The sequence below is a fragment of the Podarcis raffonei genome, chromosome 3 (assembly GCF_027172205.1).
Source record: "Podarcis raffonei isolate rPodRaf1 chromosome 3, rPodRaf1.pri, whole genome shotgun sequence".
In the NCBI taxonomy this organism is placed as follows: Eukaryota; Metazoa; Chordata; class Lepidosauria; order Squamata; family Lacertidae; genus Podarcis; species Podarcis raffonei.
The window spans coordinates 23,785,004-23,799,671 of NC_070604.1; the positions used below are offsets into that span (position 1 = coordinate 23,785,004).

The 14,668-nt window shown below is 42.4% G+C and overlaps 1 protein-coding gene across 2 annotated transcripts in view; it reads right to left on the reverse strand.

Moving 5' to 3' along the window:
• CSMD1 (CUB and Sushi multiple domains 1) overlaps window positions 1-14,668 on the reverse strand; it is a 949,519-nt gene that overhangs the window by 109,355 nt on the left and 825,496 nt on the right. For both annotated transcript variants that reach the window (XM_053380819.1, XM_053380818.1), the window contains exons 35-37: window positions 13,962-14,086; window positions 10,461-10,557; window positions 4,867-4,971 (exon numbers count right to left, since the gene is read on the reverse strand). In XM_053380819.1, the coding sequence (XP_053236794.1) occupies window positions 4,867-4,971; window positions 10,461-10,557; window positions 13,962-14,086 (327 nt within the window). The remainder of the gene's footprint in view (window positions 1-4,866; window positions 4,972-10,460; window positions 10,558-13,961; window positions 14,087-14,668) is intronic.

Below are 14,668 nucleotides of genomic sequence, written 5' to 3' on the forward strand. Positions count from 1 at the left end.
AGTGACAATCCTGTCAGTATGGGTTAAGAGCAAAACAACAGCAACAACAACAACAACTTATTATTTATACCCCGCCCATCTGGCTGGGTTTCCCCAGCCACTCTGGGTGGCTTCCAACAAAAGATTAAAAATACATTAAAACATCAGTCATTAAAAACTTCCCTAAACAACAAACAATTCAGCCAATTATGAAACCATACTGTGCTTTACTGCATACCCAGGGTAGGTGGGCATGAAGAAAACTCGGAATGAGCCACTGAGAAGAAAGAGGCCAAACCACAACTAATGGCATATGATTGCTCAAAGCCAGGCATAGGCAAACTGGGCCCTCCTGATGTTTTGGAACTACAAATCCCATCATCTCAAGCTAACAGGACCAGTGGTCAGGGATGATGGGAGTTATAGTCCCAAAACATCTGGAGGGCCTAGTTTGCCTATGCCTGCTCCAAGCAGATGCATGGTGTGTACAAGTGCCTTTTTTGCTCTTTTAGAGCCAAACACAATACCACCCCACTGCACTTACTACAGGGAGTGGGAAAATATCAACATAAATATCTTCTGGTAAAAACAGAAACAAAACCCTTGCAAATATAACAAAAGTAGACAGAATTTGTTCATATGTTCAAATGCTTCACAAAGGCCCTTTGATGCTATTTCTTCTTCCATCTTGATCCACAGAAAAACTTATTTTGTTCAACACACACAAGAGCATTAGCAGCAGTCAAAGGAGCCTGCAGTGGCTGTGTATTCTGCACAACTTTCTGTGTAGCTAGCTGCTCAATTATATAATTATAAGCTACCCACACTGCAATTATTTCACTAACACGGAGATGCTAAAAAGCTATTAAGTTCTAGAGGGATGTTTGTTTGTATTGCTAGATCTATCTGAAAGCGAAGTATTTTTCTGCAAACAAAAAAACAAAACAATAAAACCAGGCAGTGCAGTCAAGCGCCCTGACACTTAGCATTTTAAGAAGATGTGAGTGCCATTGATTTCAGTGAGCTGATTTTCAAGTAAACTTGCTTGGGACTGGCACATTAAAATTGCTGGTCAAATCAAGAGACAAAATCAAGATTTTTATTAAATCAGTACTTGTCCAGGTTATGTTCATAAGATATGGTGATTTATTGCCATTCATTTTCATTGCAGCAATTCAGAACGGTGGGCGAGGGAAGTACGTCTGATAACATTTCATCAGTGAATCAATTGTTGCACAAAGAGTGGGAGCATAGAAAAACATTCACATCAAAACTAAGAAAGAATATGCTAAACTAATCTTCAGTGTTTCCTTCTAATCACAGAAATGAATATGACATGCACATCACAAACCTAACTTATTTGGTTTCGTATTTACTTAGTGAAACCCTTTTTTCTCTAAATAATAATAATATTTATCACCTCATGTCTGATCCTAAACTGGTTGTGTAATGTGCTGAAAAACAAGGCTTATTATATTTCAGATTAATTTAAGACATGACCCTTTAGCCATGATTCATGGCAAAGCTATCACCACCATTTTGGACTCTAGCTAAGGCTCTTTCCTTTTGAACATAGAAGCAGAAGTAGAACCATTGACCATTGCGTTAAATTAGACTTCCTTCCAAATTCTGAAAAGCAGCCCATCTCCCTGTCCCCCTGTTACCTGTTTCAGCGCAACAGGCAAGCTCAAACCATGAATAGTTTAAAACAGCATGTGGATGCTTCTGATTTTTCCTTGCAGTCCCACAGGAGAAGAGGTAAAGGAAAACATGTAAGAAAAGCCCTGCTGGATCATATCAAAGGCTTATCTGATCCAACATCCTGTTTTCCATAATGCCCAACCAGATGCCCAAGAAAGCCCAAAAGTGGAACACAAAGGTAGCAGTCCTCTTCCTCTATTGTTCCCCAGAAACTGGTATTCAGTGGCATGCTAGCTCAGATCATGGAGGTAGCATACAGTGATCATTACGAGTAGTTATTGATAGCCATGAGCTTGTCTAATCTCCTTTTTAAGACTGGTGGTAGCAAATTCCAATGCCCTAGAGCAGAAGTCTAGGTTCTGCACTTTCACGTAGCACTAAACTATGGCTTAATGTTTCAACTGGAATGGACCACTGTTACACAAAGTCAGAAGGTTTGATCTAACCTTGCGGATAGCAGGTAAGAGCAATAGTCAAGTTACTGATATCAGAATCCTGCCCAGGACGTAACATCTGCAGGTGTTATAAACCAGCAGCCTTTCAAAACACATTCTGTATAAATAAGCTTCAGAAACTCATTTGGCATCATCAATAAATTACCTCTTTTTCATATAAATTACAGGAAGCTTTGCATACAAATAGTGGAAATAAATAGGGAAATTGAACCACAGAATAAAGATACCCTGTGGCTGATTGCTGGTCCTGAATATTTATCATCAGCTGGAAATCTGGCCTTTCCAAAAATTTGCACACATTAACATTTTAGAAAAGTGATTACCCCAATTATAAGTATTACTATTGATGCTTATCGGTATACTTGCTTGTTTGGGACTGCTCATTAAAAGGAGATGAATATCAACATTAAGGGACTATTTGGTGCTTTCATCTACATACTCTAATAAGCCCTAGTCTCACAGAAAATTGTTATTGCCCTTCTACATGGTAATAGAATGTTTGCATAGGCAAACGTAAAGATGTTTGGTGAATCTAATCTTTGTCAAGCTATTTATCAGACTAATAATTAATATCTATATTCATGCTTAAAATTTAAGAGTCACCTTTGTAACGCTTACTTCTAGCTAATATGAATGACTCACTGATGTATATAGCTACGCACGGAGGACACCACTATTTTGCATCAGTAGTTTTAAAAAGTTTGAAAAGGACATGAGTGCCACTATGTAAATGAGAGTGTGCAAAATGTTCCCCAGTGATCAAATCTCAATTAACAACTTCCTGGTATCCTAGCAGGAATTCCATGGCTTCATTTCCAAATCCTTGTCCAAATGATATAGAACTGGAGGGCTGTGTCACACTTTACTTTTATTTAGGCTACAATCCTAATCCAATTTACCTGGAGGTATGCCCCACTTAATTCAGTAGGGCTTACCTCTGAGTAGACATGATTAGGATGGTACTGTAATTTACCAAGCGAAAACATAGTGCTAACCTTTTTGACATAAAATACAATATATTCCTGATCCAAGCACATGATGCAGCAGAAAACGATGTCATTCTCCATGCTTATGTGAAGAAAGAGAACCAGCAAGAATAATTAGCATCCCAACTGTGCTTTCAAGTATTTAGTGATCCCTGTTCATGTTGTAACATTTATGCTTATTTTTTATTCTTTTTAAATATATTGTAAGCTGTCTTGCACAATACTATGTGCCCTCCTGCTGATTGGGGGGGGGACCCCTGACTTTAGCAATCTGGCATGGGGGCTAAATGTACACCAAGAAAGCCAAAAAAAATTAGGATGAAAGTTATTAAGCATACTGTCTGCAAGTTATAATAAAAATAATAATGATCACACCTTTACTGATAAGTACTGGGCTACTTTTAAAATGAGGCTGCATTTTAAATTGCATTTTAACCTGTATTTTTTTTTTTTTGTTTTTTCCTATTATGTTTTTACTGTAATTTTATTGGTGTTAGCTGCCCTGAGCCCAGCTCTGGCTGGGGAGGATGGGGTATAAATAAATAAATAATAATAATAATTATTATTATTATTATTATTATTATTATTATTATTATTCCCTTTTCTGGTTAAACAAACTCGGCTCTCCAGATGTTTTGGGACTACCATTCCCATCATCCCTGACCACTGGTCCCGTTAGCTAGGGATGATGGGAGTTGTAGTCCCAATCATCGGGAGGGCCGAGTTTGGGGATGCCAGTTCTATATAAGCCATTGGGGTTAACAATACCCCGCAATGGAAACTACAATGGCATGTGAAGTCTAACTGACCCTGCTGTTTTTTTTCAACATGAACATCACTATCAACATGCATAATTATAAAACAGCAAATCTCAAAGACTTTGCAACAACTGTACACCCTGCCAGAGCAGCCTGTGTGCTGTACACAACATTCCATGACTGAAAGGCTAGGACAGACAAAACCATTCCACGAAGCATGCAGTTGGTACGATACTCTGTCATTATATCAACTACAGAGATCACACACACATGAGCACATATTGACAAATGTATAGAATAAAAGCATAAAACAACCTTTTATCCACGCCATAAAACTGGACATTATTAACATAAAAAAGTATCAGGGGAAAGGCAACACAGTGAAGACAGTTCTGGATTTATGTAGGGGGAAAAATGCTGTTATGAGTTTAGAGGGTGGGCTCTATGCCTGAGTCCCATTCTAATTCCTAGATCCACGCTAGCTTCCTGGTGAGGTAATGGCCCTCTAAGTATGGGCCATAAAGGTAACAAAGGAAGAGGCTCTGTGCCAGACAGCCAATGGATGCCTCCCTTCCCTCAACTGCCTGGCAGTTAGAAAGACAAAGACCAGAGCTGAGTTGTGGGAGAAGGCTGAAGGCCGGACAGCTGGGAGACAGAGCTATGCCTGATTTCTGCTGCAATCCAAGGCTGTGGCTATGGAAGAAGGAAGACCCCGGGGGGGGGGTTAATGCTGTGAGCCCTCCATCAAATATGATTGTGTGTGTGTGTGTGTGTGTGTGTGTGTGTATAAACCATATCTCATAAAGACACCATAGTCTCCACTGACCCTCATTCCAAAGGAAACCGAACTCTGGATAAGCACCTGGAACCCCTGGAATTTTGCACCGCTTTGGGTGGCGTGCAACAGTGTGATGATATGAATGATACCTAGCAAACACAAACAAGAGGCACAATGCCAATCAAAATAATAATAAAATTAAAACTTACTTTTGTATTCGAGGTGAAAACCAGCAGCTGCCACGCTAATATCAGAGTGGAAGTGCAAGTAAAGTTGATTGGAGGTGCTGTTCAACAATGCTGGTACTGTAGTACCTGCCAGAAATATGGGACAGGTTATGAACACTGTCATTTATCACAAGATCTATGCAACACAGGAACTTTTAAAGAAGCAGAACATATAAAGAAGAATAAAACATATAGGGTGAGGTTCAACGTCACATTATTATACTGTAAATCGGGTCCTCCTCACAAAGGGCATGTGCTGCGGTGAGATCATCAGAACTGACCTCACTGTTGTGTGGGTGGGAGCAATTGGATAGCCACAACAACCCGATTGGTGGTCCCTTGGTTGTTGGGCTAATCTGGCCAATGGGTATGTTGTGTAATAACGAGGGATCTTTATATATTGCTGCATGTTGCGTTGAGCTTCCTCTTTTCGCTTCATGCACTGGATCACCCTGTCGTAATTCAAGCCAAAAGTCAGAGCCTCCAGCTTAGCTCTTAGTCCAGAGGAATTTGGCCACCCTCCAGGTGCCTGGCTTGAATCCTTTTGACCTCCTGTCTGCGACTCCCGGCAAGATCAAAGGAGGTCTCCAATCGGCGATTCTCCTCAACGTGAAGAGAACACACCACTCCTCCCCCAGGGAGGGGGAAAGAGACAGACAGAAATATATTTACATGTCTTTATTTCTGTCTTTCAGCAGTACAGAGAAACATGTCTGTACACTTTGATTCCCAGCTGCAGAGTGAGAATAAACTCCTCCCATGTACTTCCAGTACAGGGTCATGTGCTGCTCTGAGGTAACATCCGGCTCTCAGAGCACTTTACAAACTGTCCCTGGTTCCCACGGTATAATCCAATAGCATCCACATCCTGTTTACCATTCCAGCCACCTGGTGCTTGCTTCTGCATTGCTCCTTTTTCGTAACATCCTCCCCCAAAAGAATCAATGCGTGTTGCAGCAAGCAAAGCATGATCCAGAGAAGAAAACAAACAGTTGTTATACACATAACACTCCCCTGTTGTTTCAGTTCCACCCTTGGAACTCCCCGCCACTGGTTTCCCCAGTGTACCTCTCTGGTTGTCTGGTTTCCAAGGAATGAGTGCATCTGCATTACCTTGGCTAGCAACTCTCTGTTGTGTCTTTGTCTCTGACTTAGACACAGCTCCAACCTGTCCTCGGTTGTTTACAACAGCAACACATGCAACAGCTAAGTTAGCAAACTCTTTTGAGTACCTCTTGGGTGGTTCACCCTTTGTAACTCTCTCAGACCTACGTATGAGGTGCTGATCCTCTCTGCTCACTGGTCCAGTCTCAGGACTCTTTGGAGAACTAGTTCCAATGGTAAACAGTGGTTCATCCTTCAGCTGTGAAGGCCTATCCATTGTGTGAGACTTCCTCTCAATGACTGTGACAACTGAGCTCTCCGAGCTATCAGTGTCATCACTTTCTGTACAGCTGAAATCAGTGAAATCATCATCATCTGAATCGTCCTCAGTGGGAAATGTGTGTACTATCACTCTCTCCTGTTCAGGAGCACTCTCTAGAAATTTTGTGAGAATCACCTGACCAGATTCAGACAAAATTACTCTGTAGAGACCCTTTTCATACCCCACAAAAATGCCTCTGGCATTCTTTACTCCACCTGGAGCTTCTGTTCTGACATGAGACCCAAAAACCTTGAAATGGGCAACAGAAGGTTTTCTGTGGAACAGTTTCTCAAAAGGAGAACTTCCCAACTCTTTTGAAACCTTTCTCACTTTCGTATAACAGAACGACATTAGAGACTCGGCCCAGTACTCATGTGGCAGATGTGAACTTAGCAATTGCGCTTCCATCCCCTTTTGCAATTCTTTGTTCACCCGTACACAGACACCCCTGTTCCACGCTTCCGCTGAAACAGAAACCTTGTGTCTTATTCCCTTCTTCTGCAGGAACCTTTGGAAATCCTGTAAAAGAAAAATCTGCTTCTCATCTGTGAATAGACAATCAATGTTAGCATTATGCATACTCTTAACTTTGTCACAAAACTCCTGAAACCTCTCCAAGGCTTCCTTTGGCTTTCTCAACACATAAACCCAGACATAGTTAGAGAAATGATCCACACACACAAGATAATATCTTGCATTGCCTCTAGATGGTTCTAGAGGACCAATCACATCAGCATACACCCGCTGAAATGCTCTGTTGACTCCGGTCACCTTCTTGCTCACACCTGCAAGAGAAACTAGGTTAGACACAGATGAATTACATTTCATGTAATCACTTTGTGCAAAAGTCAACAAATAAAGTCCATCCTTCTCCCTGGCTGAAAGAAATAACTCTCCATCTTTGTAGATCTTGCAGCTCTCAGCATCGTAGGACAGTTTCAGTCCTCTCTTTGCAATCTGCGAAACACTCAGCAGATTGAACTTCAATTCAGGAACCAAGTAAACATTGTTTATTGTCAAGTCCAGACTCTTAAGATAGACAGTCCCCACGCTGGCCGCTTCCAGCTCCTGACCGTTGGCCTGTTTCACAGCGAAGCTTTGCTTCTTAAACGATGAAAAGAGTTCTTTGTGTGGAGACATATGAACTGTCGCGCCCGTGTCAATAACAAACGAGTTCCCAACGTCTGGCGTGGTTCCTGTCGCCATCAAAGCTTTTCCAGGTTTCACCGAAGTCTTGGTGTGACCTTTGCCTGACGCCTCAGGCTTTGCTGAGCGGCCCTTCGCTCCTTTAGGCTGACGTGGCTTCTTGCAGTTCCGCTGAAGATGCCCAGCCTGTCCACAATTGTAGCATCGGACAGCGTTCAAAGCTAGAGCTTTTTCTCCAGTAGCTTCATCTGCGGGGGAATAAGAACTCCGTTCCTCCCTCCCCCTGTCCTTTACTTCCAGTGCAGCAAGTCTGTCCTGTTCATTCAGAACTACGGCACACACCCTCTCCGCGGTCAAATCTTGAGCCGGGAGGGAACCAAGCTGACTGGCAACCGTTTTGTAAGTCCGATTTAAGCTGTTGATCATCATGAAGCAAAACACTTCCTCCTGCAGACGGAAATTGCGTTCCACCATCTGCTGGCGCAGATATTTCATCTCCGTCAGGTGCGCTTGAACATCTCCATCAGGCGCAAGCCTCAGATTGGTCAGCTTCTCAAAATACAGCAACGCTGAAGAACCAGCATCCCTCTGATGTGTTCTTCGTAGCATCTCCCAAATTTCCCGTGCATATTCCAAACCCTGAATATGCACCAATTGGTCATCTGACACACACAGAATTATAGCCGTCCTGGCTTTCAGATTCTGTGACTCCCAACCTCGGGTTGGTGCTGCTGGGATGGGGTTCTCAATCACGTCAAAGACCCTCTGATTCTGCAGCAGGGCCTTCATCTTTATAGACCAAGATGAATAATTGTCATTAGTGAGGGGAGGGGGATAGGGCAAACCTCCCGCCTTCTTGGAATCCATGCTGAATCCAAGGGTCAGCTTTACAGTCAATCTCAAGCCAGCTTTCACTTTTCAAGCCAGTAAACTCCAAAAGTCTTTGTTTACTGCTTCACTGGCAGGCAAACCTTCGGGCTGTTTTTTTCAAAACCCTTGCACAGCTGCGCAGATACACTTTCGATTTCCCAGGCTCTTTTTAGGCCATTCAGTAACTGGCAGACGTTGCCTAGCAACCTGCTCAGGACGGAACTCCTTATCTCACCACAGGAATTCCTGGTATGCAAGCTTGCCTTCAGAGCTTGTTTTTCAAACGCAGCTCTTGTGAACCAGAAATTAATCTTTCTGCGTTCATTTTCTCTAGCCCAAAATGCAGCATACCTTTTCTGGCTCCGTTGCCTTGGAATACACTCCTCTCGGTGTCCCGCTGTCTGTTCTGTTTAGCCTCTGGCTGCAGGCAGACGCATTTCTTTATCTCCTTAGGTGCAGAGGATGGCAACGATTCATCGACCTCTCACCTCTCATGCAGATTCTCATAGATCAGATAACCATCGGTCTGCTACCAGTTGTCGTAATTCAAGCCAAAAGTCAGAGCCTCCAGCTTAGCTCTTAGTCCAGAGGAATTTGGCCACCCTCCAGGTGCCTGGCTTGAATCCTTTTGACCTCCTGTCTGCGACTCCCGGCAAGATCAAAGGAGGTCTCCAATCGGCGATTCTCCTCAACGTGAAGAGAACACACCACTCCTCCCCCAGGGAGGGGGAAAGAGACAGACAGAAATATATTTACATGTCTTTATTTCTGTCTTTCAGCAGTACAGAGAAACATGTCTGTACACTTTGATTCCCAGCTGCAGAGTGAGAATAAACTCCTCCCATGTACTTCCAGTACAGGGTCATGTGCTGCTCTGAGGTAACATCCGGCTCTCAGAGCACTTTACAAACTGTCCCTGGTTCCCACGGTATAATCCAATAGCATCCACATCCTGTTTACCATTCCAGCCACCTGGTGCTTGCTTCTGCATTGCTCCTTTTTCGTAACACACCCGCCCACCCTTCCCTATATTTAGAGTCTTGCTGTGACCTTGCTATGCCTTCGTGGGTCGTCTGCTTTTGGGGCAGGGGCCCAGTAGGAATTTTCCCATTTGGCTGATGCCACTTGGGTTTCGCTTGCCGCATTGCAAATCGTCACAATTTTGTAAGCTTTGGCGGTTAGGCATTGGTTAAAATGGTGGTGTGGAGGGGAGGTCAGAGAACCAATGTGCAACAGGTATTCCGTTAGAGGAATCCAGGGACTCCCCATGCTTTTGTTGACCTCTTTCGGGGGGTAGGACCTCACAAGAGTCCCTGGGAGCATTTTGAGGTGAGCTTGAGTCATGTGCCTGTACCAATGCTCCCCCATGGTATTTACCGGCACTGATGGTATGGTGGGGCCCAGTCGTCAGTACTGCATCCTGCTGAGGTCAGGAGCAGCCTAGTCGAACCAATGCCTAAACAAACCACTCACTATCTGTAATCAATAAAGTTGTGGCCAAAATTATGCCAATAACCTAAAACTATATTCCATGTCATGTGTACAATTATTTATTTGGGTAGCTCCTGGGGATTTTCACACACAAATGTTCCATCTGTGCAAGCATATAAGCTCGCAAGATGTAATAATGGCTGGAGAATTGACCTGCAACTTTCAGGCAAGTGTGAACTTTGAAGGAAAACTGCATTTCAACTGGCATATTGTTTTTCAGGAGTGTGAAGAAGAAGAAGAAGAAGAAGAAGAAGAAGAAGAAGAAGAAGAAGAAGAAGAAGAGGAGGAGTAGTAGTAGTAGTAGTAGTAGTAGTTTGGATTTGATATCCTGCTTTATCACTACCCGAAGCATTCTCAAAGCGGCTGACATTCTCCTTTCCCTTCCTCCCCCACAAAAAACACTCTGTGAGGTGAGTGGGGCTGAGAGACTTCAGAGAAGTGTGACTAGCCCAAGGTCACCCAGCAGCTGCATGTGGAGGAGCGGAGACGCGAACCTGGTTCACCAGATTACAAGTGTACAACTCCTAACCACTACACCACACCGTGAATTAGGAGGTCCAAATAAAAATACGAACCTATCCAAATTTCTTCACCATCCCTATGGTTTGGCCATTATAAGACCACAATGTAGACCTCTACATACCTGAAAAACTCCCAAGCCTTGGTGCTGTCAAGTCACCACCGTCATAGATCTCAAGAGAGTCCCAGTTATGCTCAGTGGCAAAGCTTATGACCTGGATCTGTGAAAGAATCACCACCGGGTGTTCATTAAACAGTATAGTTACATATCTTTTCAGAAGTTCTGACATCAAAGACCCCCCCCCCAAAAAAAAAGCAGCAATGAGATTGACAGCAAAACGTAGCTGCATAAGCTAAACACACATTTTGACCTCACAATATTGTGCACTTTTGTAACTACAAAATGACATCAAAGAGCAGCAACTGATCATGGAATAACAAGGCATTCATTGCTGAAGTGTCACGTTTCCAAAAAATGACAGACCAATCTTCAGTGGGGTCTAGAAGGAATGGGAGTGGCAAATCTACTGCTGAGACCTAAGACCTGGTGGCTTGTGCTGGCGAATGGTGAAAATAGTTCTTTATTGCATTTGCTATGCCAGTTCCAGGCAACCATAGCTGAAGGGCCTGGGGCATCGTCCAGGCTTTGGATATGATGTTACCAAAGCTTTCACCTCACCCTCGAAGTGCTCCATTTCAGTGCTTCCTGCTTACTCTTGCCAACAGGAGAACCACTAGTGATAGTTTTCCACCCATCTAGGTAGGGTTTCCTCCTTTCATTGGCAGTGCTCTTCTCTGCTTGCAGAGGCCAGCAGAGAGGCACAGAAGTGCCATCCTATGTGCCCAGTCATCAACGTGGAAGGGTTAGGATAGTGCTCTCTATCAGAGCAGAGCTGCATTGCAGCACATGCACAGGATTACGTGTACCAGACTTCAGATGGTGGATAAAATATATGGATGTTACCCAATTTAGAAGCCCTGCACCTATAAATCTAGATGTTAAAATATGAGCTAGTCTAGAAGCCTCATCCCTTTTCTGCTACTTTTGTAAGCATGAGGATATTTTCAATTTGAAGGAATATTCAAACATAGAACCTTCCACAGTGCAGAAAAAGGCACATTACAAAACTGAATAGCTTGGATTCAAGTGAGCGGCAGATGACAGATGATTACAAAGGAAGAAAGGCATTTAAAGACAGAAAATGAGGAAGACTAAAAAAAAATGGCAAGATATACAGAAGCAGCAGTACAGGTAGGTATTATCAATATCCCAAGGAAGTCATGTTTGCAAGGCAGAATTATACACAACCACTCCACTCCAGACCCCTGCCAGTGCAGATACAGAATTCTTTGGGGGTAGTTCATTCATTGCAATGGAAGTGAAAAGGCTGCACATACAAAGGAATGTGCTAATAGATGTGGAATTTTCCCAATTGATCAAGGCAGCCTGTGGGGGCAGTGAAATTTGTATTTAGAAAAGGGGTTATTTTGGTTAAAGGGAGAAAACCTAATGAAAATAAAGACTGTGATTTTGATGTCTTTTTTTGTTTTGTTTTTGCAGGACAAGAGGTTGGATTTAGTTGTGGAAGAACCTGTTGCAGAACTCAAATCAGTCACAAACTTTACCACCGGTTTTTACACTAAGTAGCAGTTGTCATAACACTGAAATGTCTGCAAAGACATGATGAATGCTTGCAATCAATGGATCTATAAATACTAGGGGTGTACATGGGCCTCAAGATTTGCCTTGCATCATTATATGAACATTTTTTTAAAAATCTTGACTGTATCTGAGATGTTCCCCCAAAAAACATTTTGTGGGGAGATGTCCCTAAAAAGCTCATCAGCTTCGCTCCCCCCAAAAAACAAAAAAAAGGAGATTTTCATTTTGGGAAATATGACAACACTACTTTTGGAGTAGATTAACTGCAGACAAATGAGTCCAGGCATAAGTAGAATGGATTCACTTTTCTCTATAATTTTCTATGTGTGAAAGGGGTGTTTCTGATTTTAAACAAATTAAGAGCTGGCTGAGTGGTATTTATTCTTGTTGGTACATTTTTAAAACCTTTCCAGAGTTTGTTTGTATCCTCTGAGATAGACTTTATGCTTCCAATATAAGTTTTACAGGTCTCCAAGAGGCTTTACAATATGAGGCTGTCCAGAACATTGCCAGTGAAGTGCTGAACAGCTCTGGGGTTTTTATGACTTCGAGGGTTTAAAAAATAAAAATAAAATCCTGTACTTCTGGGTTTTAACAACAACAAAAACCCAGTCCAGAGCTCTTTGGTGCTCTACTGACAACATGTGGGACAACCTCACTTCTTGCAAAGCCAACTTCCCTAGAGAAACAGAGATATACAAAAACCTGGAGTTATTCTGAATAGAAAAATGAATTAAAAACAGAACATGCTTAATTTTGATTTTAATTCAATTTTCTCTTTCTTTCTTTTGTGTTGTTCAAGTGTATGTCCCGTCTTAAATAAGTAATAATAAAAAACAGAACAATACAAGACTTTTGGGAGGCCCTGATCTGACTTGAGGGTGAGGGGATATTGGCACTTCCATCTGCCTCGTTTTTTGGCCTCCACACATAGCTGATATCCACTTCTAATCAGTACCCCACAGCTGGATTTTATTTCCATCATATTTATGGTGTTAAATTAACTGAATGCACTTGGATGCCCTCGTTAGTTGTTTCTCTAGCTGTCAGCAGATGGTGATATTGCTTTATTTAACTATGTATTAAAAAATGCTTTGATAAAAGGAAGAAGGAATCAGAGAACTGTAAAGTTGGAAGGGACCCCGATGGTCATCTAGCCCAATGCCCTGCAACATCGATCCTGATTCTGCAACTGGTTCTTTTAAGCATAATAAGTGGGGTAGACAGGAGTGATTTTAGCTTCATTGCGCCATGTGGGGTGAAATGAGAGGGTGTGTTACTTGACCAGGCCAGACTTACCATTAGACAAAGTGAAAAAGATGCTGCCCTCAGGCAGCGGGTGCTGAGGTGAGGCAGCAGTGGCATTCCTCTTAAGCTTCCTACCTATTCCCTTCTACTGGAGATCAGAGACTTGCATGCTACACAGCCTATCATGCGCTCTTTGAAGCAGCCAGCCATCCCCAGGCACAGTGGAGGATGTTATTCCATTGCCAGTGTTGAAAGTCAGCCTCTGCTCATGGAATTAACTGGTGGCACCTTGCCCTTTGCCATGGACAGCAAAATTTCTTGGACTGGCTCTGAGCCAAAGATACTCTGAAACTCTGGGAACATAGAGATCTATATACTTGTCCAGACTTAAGATATCTACATCATAGACTTATTGGTTTTATGCTGCCTCATAATGCTTTCATGATGCTGTTTGTGCTGCTACACTTGTGTGATTTGTTTTCCTTTACATTTTTGTATTGATTGTTTTTAACTGTAATTTACTGTTTTACACCACTCTAGGAAAATAATTGATTGGATGGCATATACATGCCATAAATAAATAAATACATGTAAGCAAGCTGATGTTTTTCTTTAGATTTGGCTAGGGTTTGGGAAGAGGAGTGATCAACAATCAATTCATTTCTACTATTATGAAGTAGTTCATATTCCACTGTGGGCAAAATATGGACTTGCCTGAATACCTGATCCCTCAGTCACTATGATTTTCCACACACAATTCAAGCTGTTACCATAAGGTTCGGGATAGCCTGGAGACAATATAGTACCCCTCCGTTCAGTGAAATTTCGACTGCATGGCACTGAAAATTGAATTAGAGATAACGACAAAGGTAAAGTCATGCTCAGGGAACAGCAAAGTAACACTAACAATAGAAATAAGACCTCGTTTCAACCAAAGTAAGACACACTTTCACATTCAAAGGAAGTATCTATAAATATATGTATGCATAGAAATGTGAACATTCAATTAAATTTTCTCTAATAGTGACCATGACTGCCAAACCATGGAAATGATATTTTAAATTCAGGTGACTTTATGCCAGAATTTCTTCCTTTTTCTTATTCCAGTCCAATTTCCCCACAAAATTCATTGTGAGACTGGAGTAGGAAAAAGCGCCACAGAGGAAGGTTGTAGAGAATGGGGCAGGAAAACAGCCACAGAGTCTTCAGAGTAAGAGAGGTAGACAGACAAAAAGAAAGAGAGAAAAATAAAACAAAACCCTTCTTTGAAGCTTGCAGAGAAATAGGGTCTGTGCCACAGAAGAGAGGTAGGTTTGAAGCTACCCTGCAGCTACCTGCCCCAGATCAGGCAAGACAGGACGGACTGTGGTTGCTTGCCAGGCCTGCCCATGCAACATTAATATATTAATTTTAATTATATT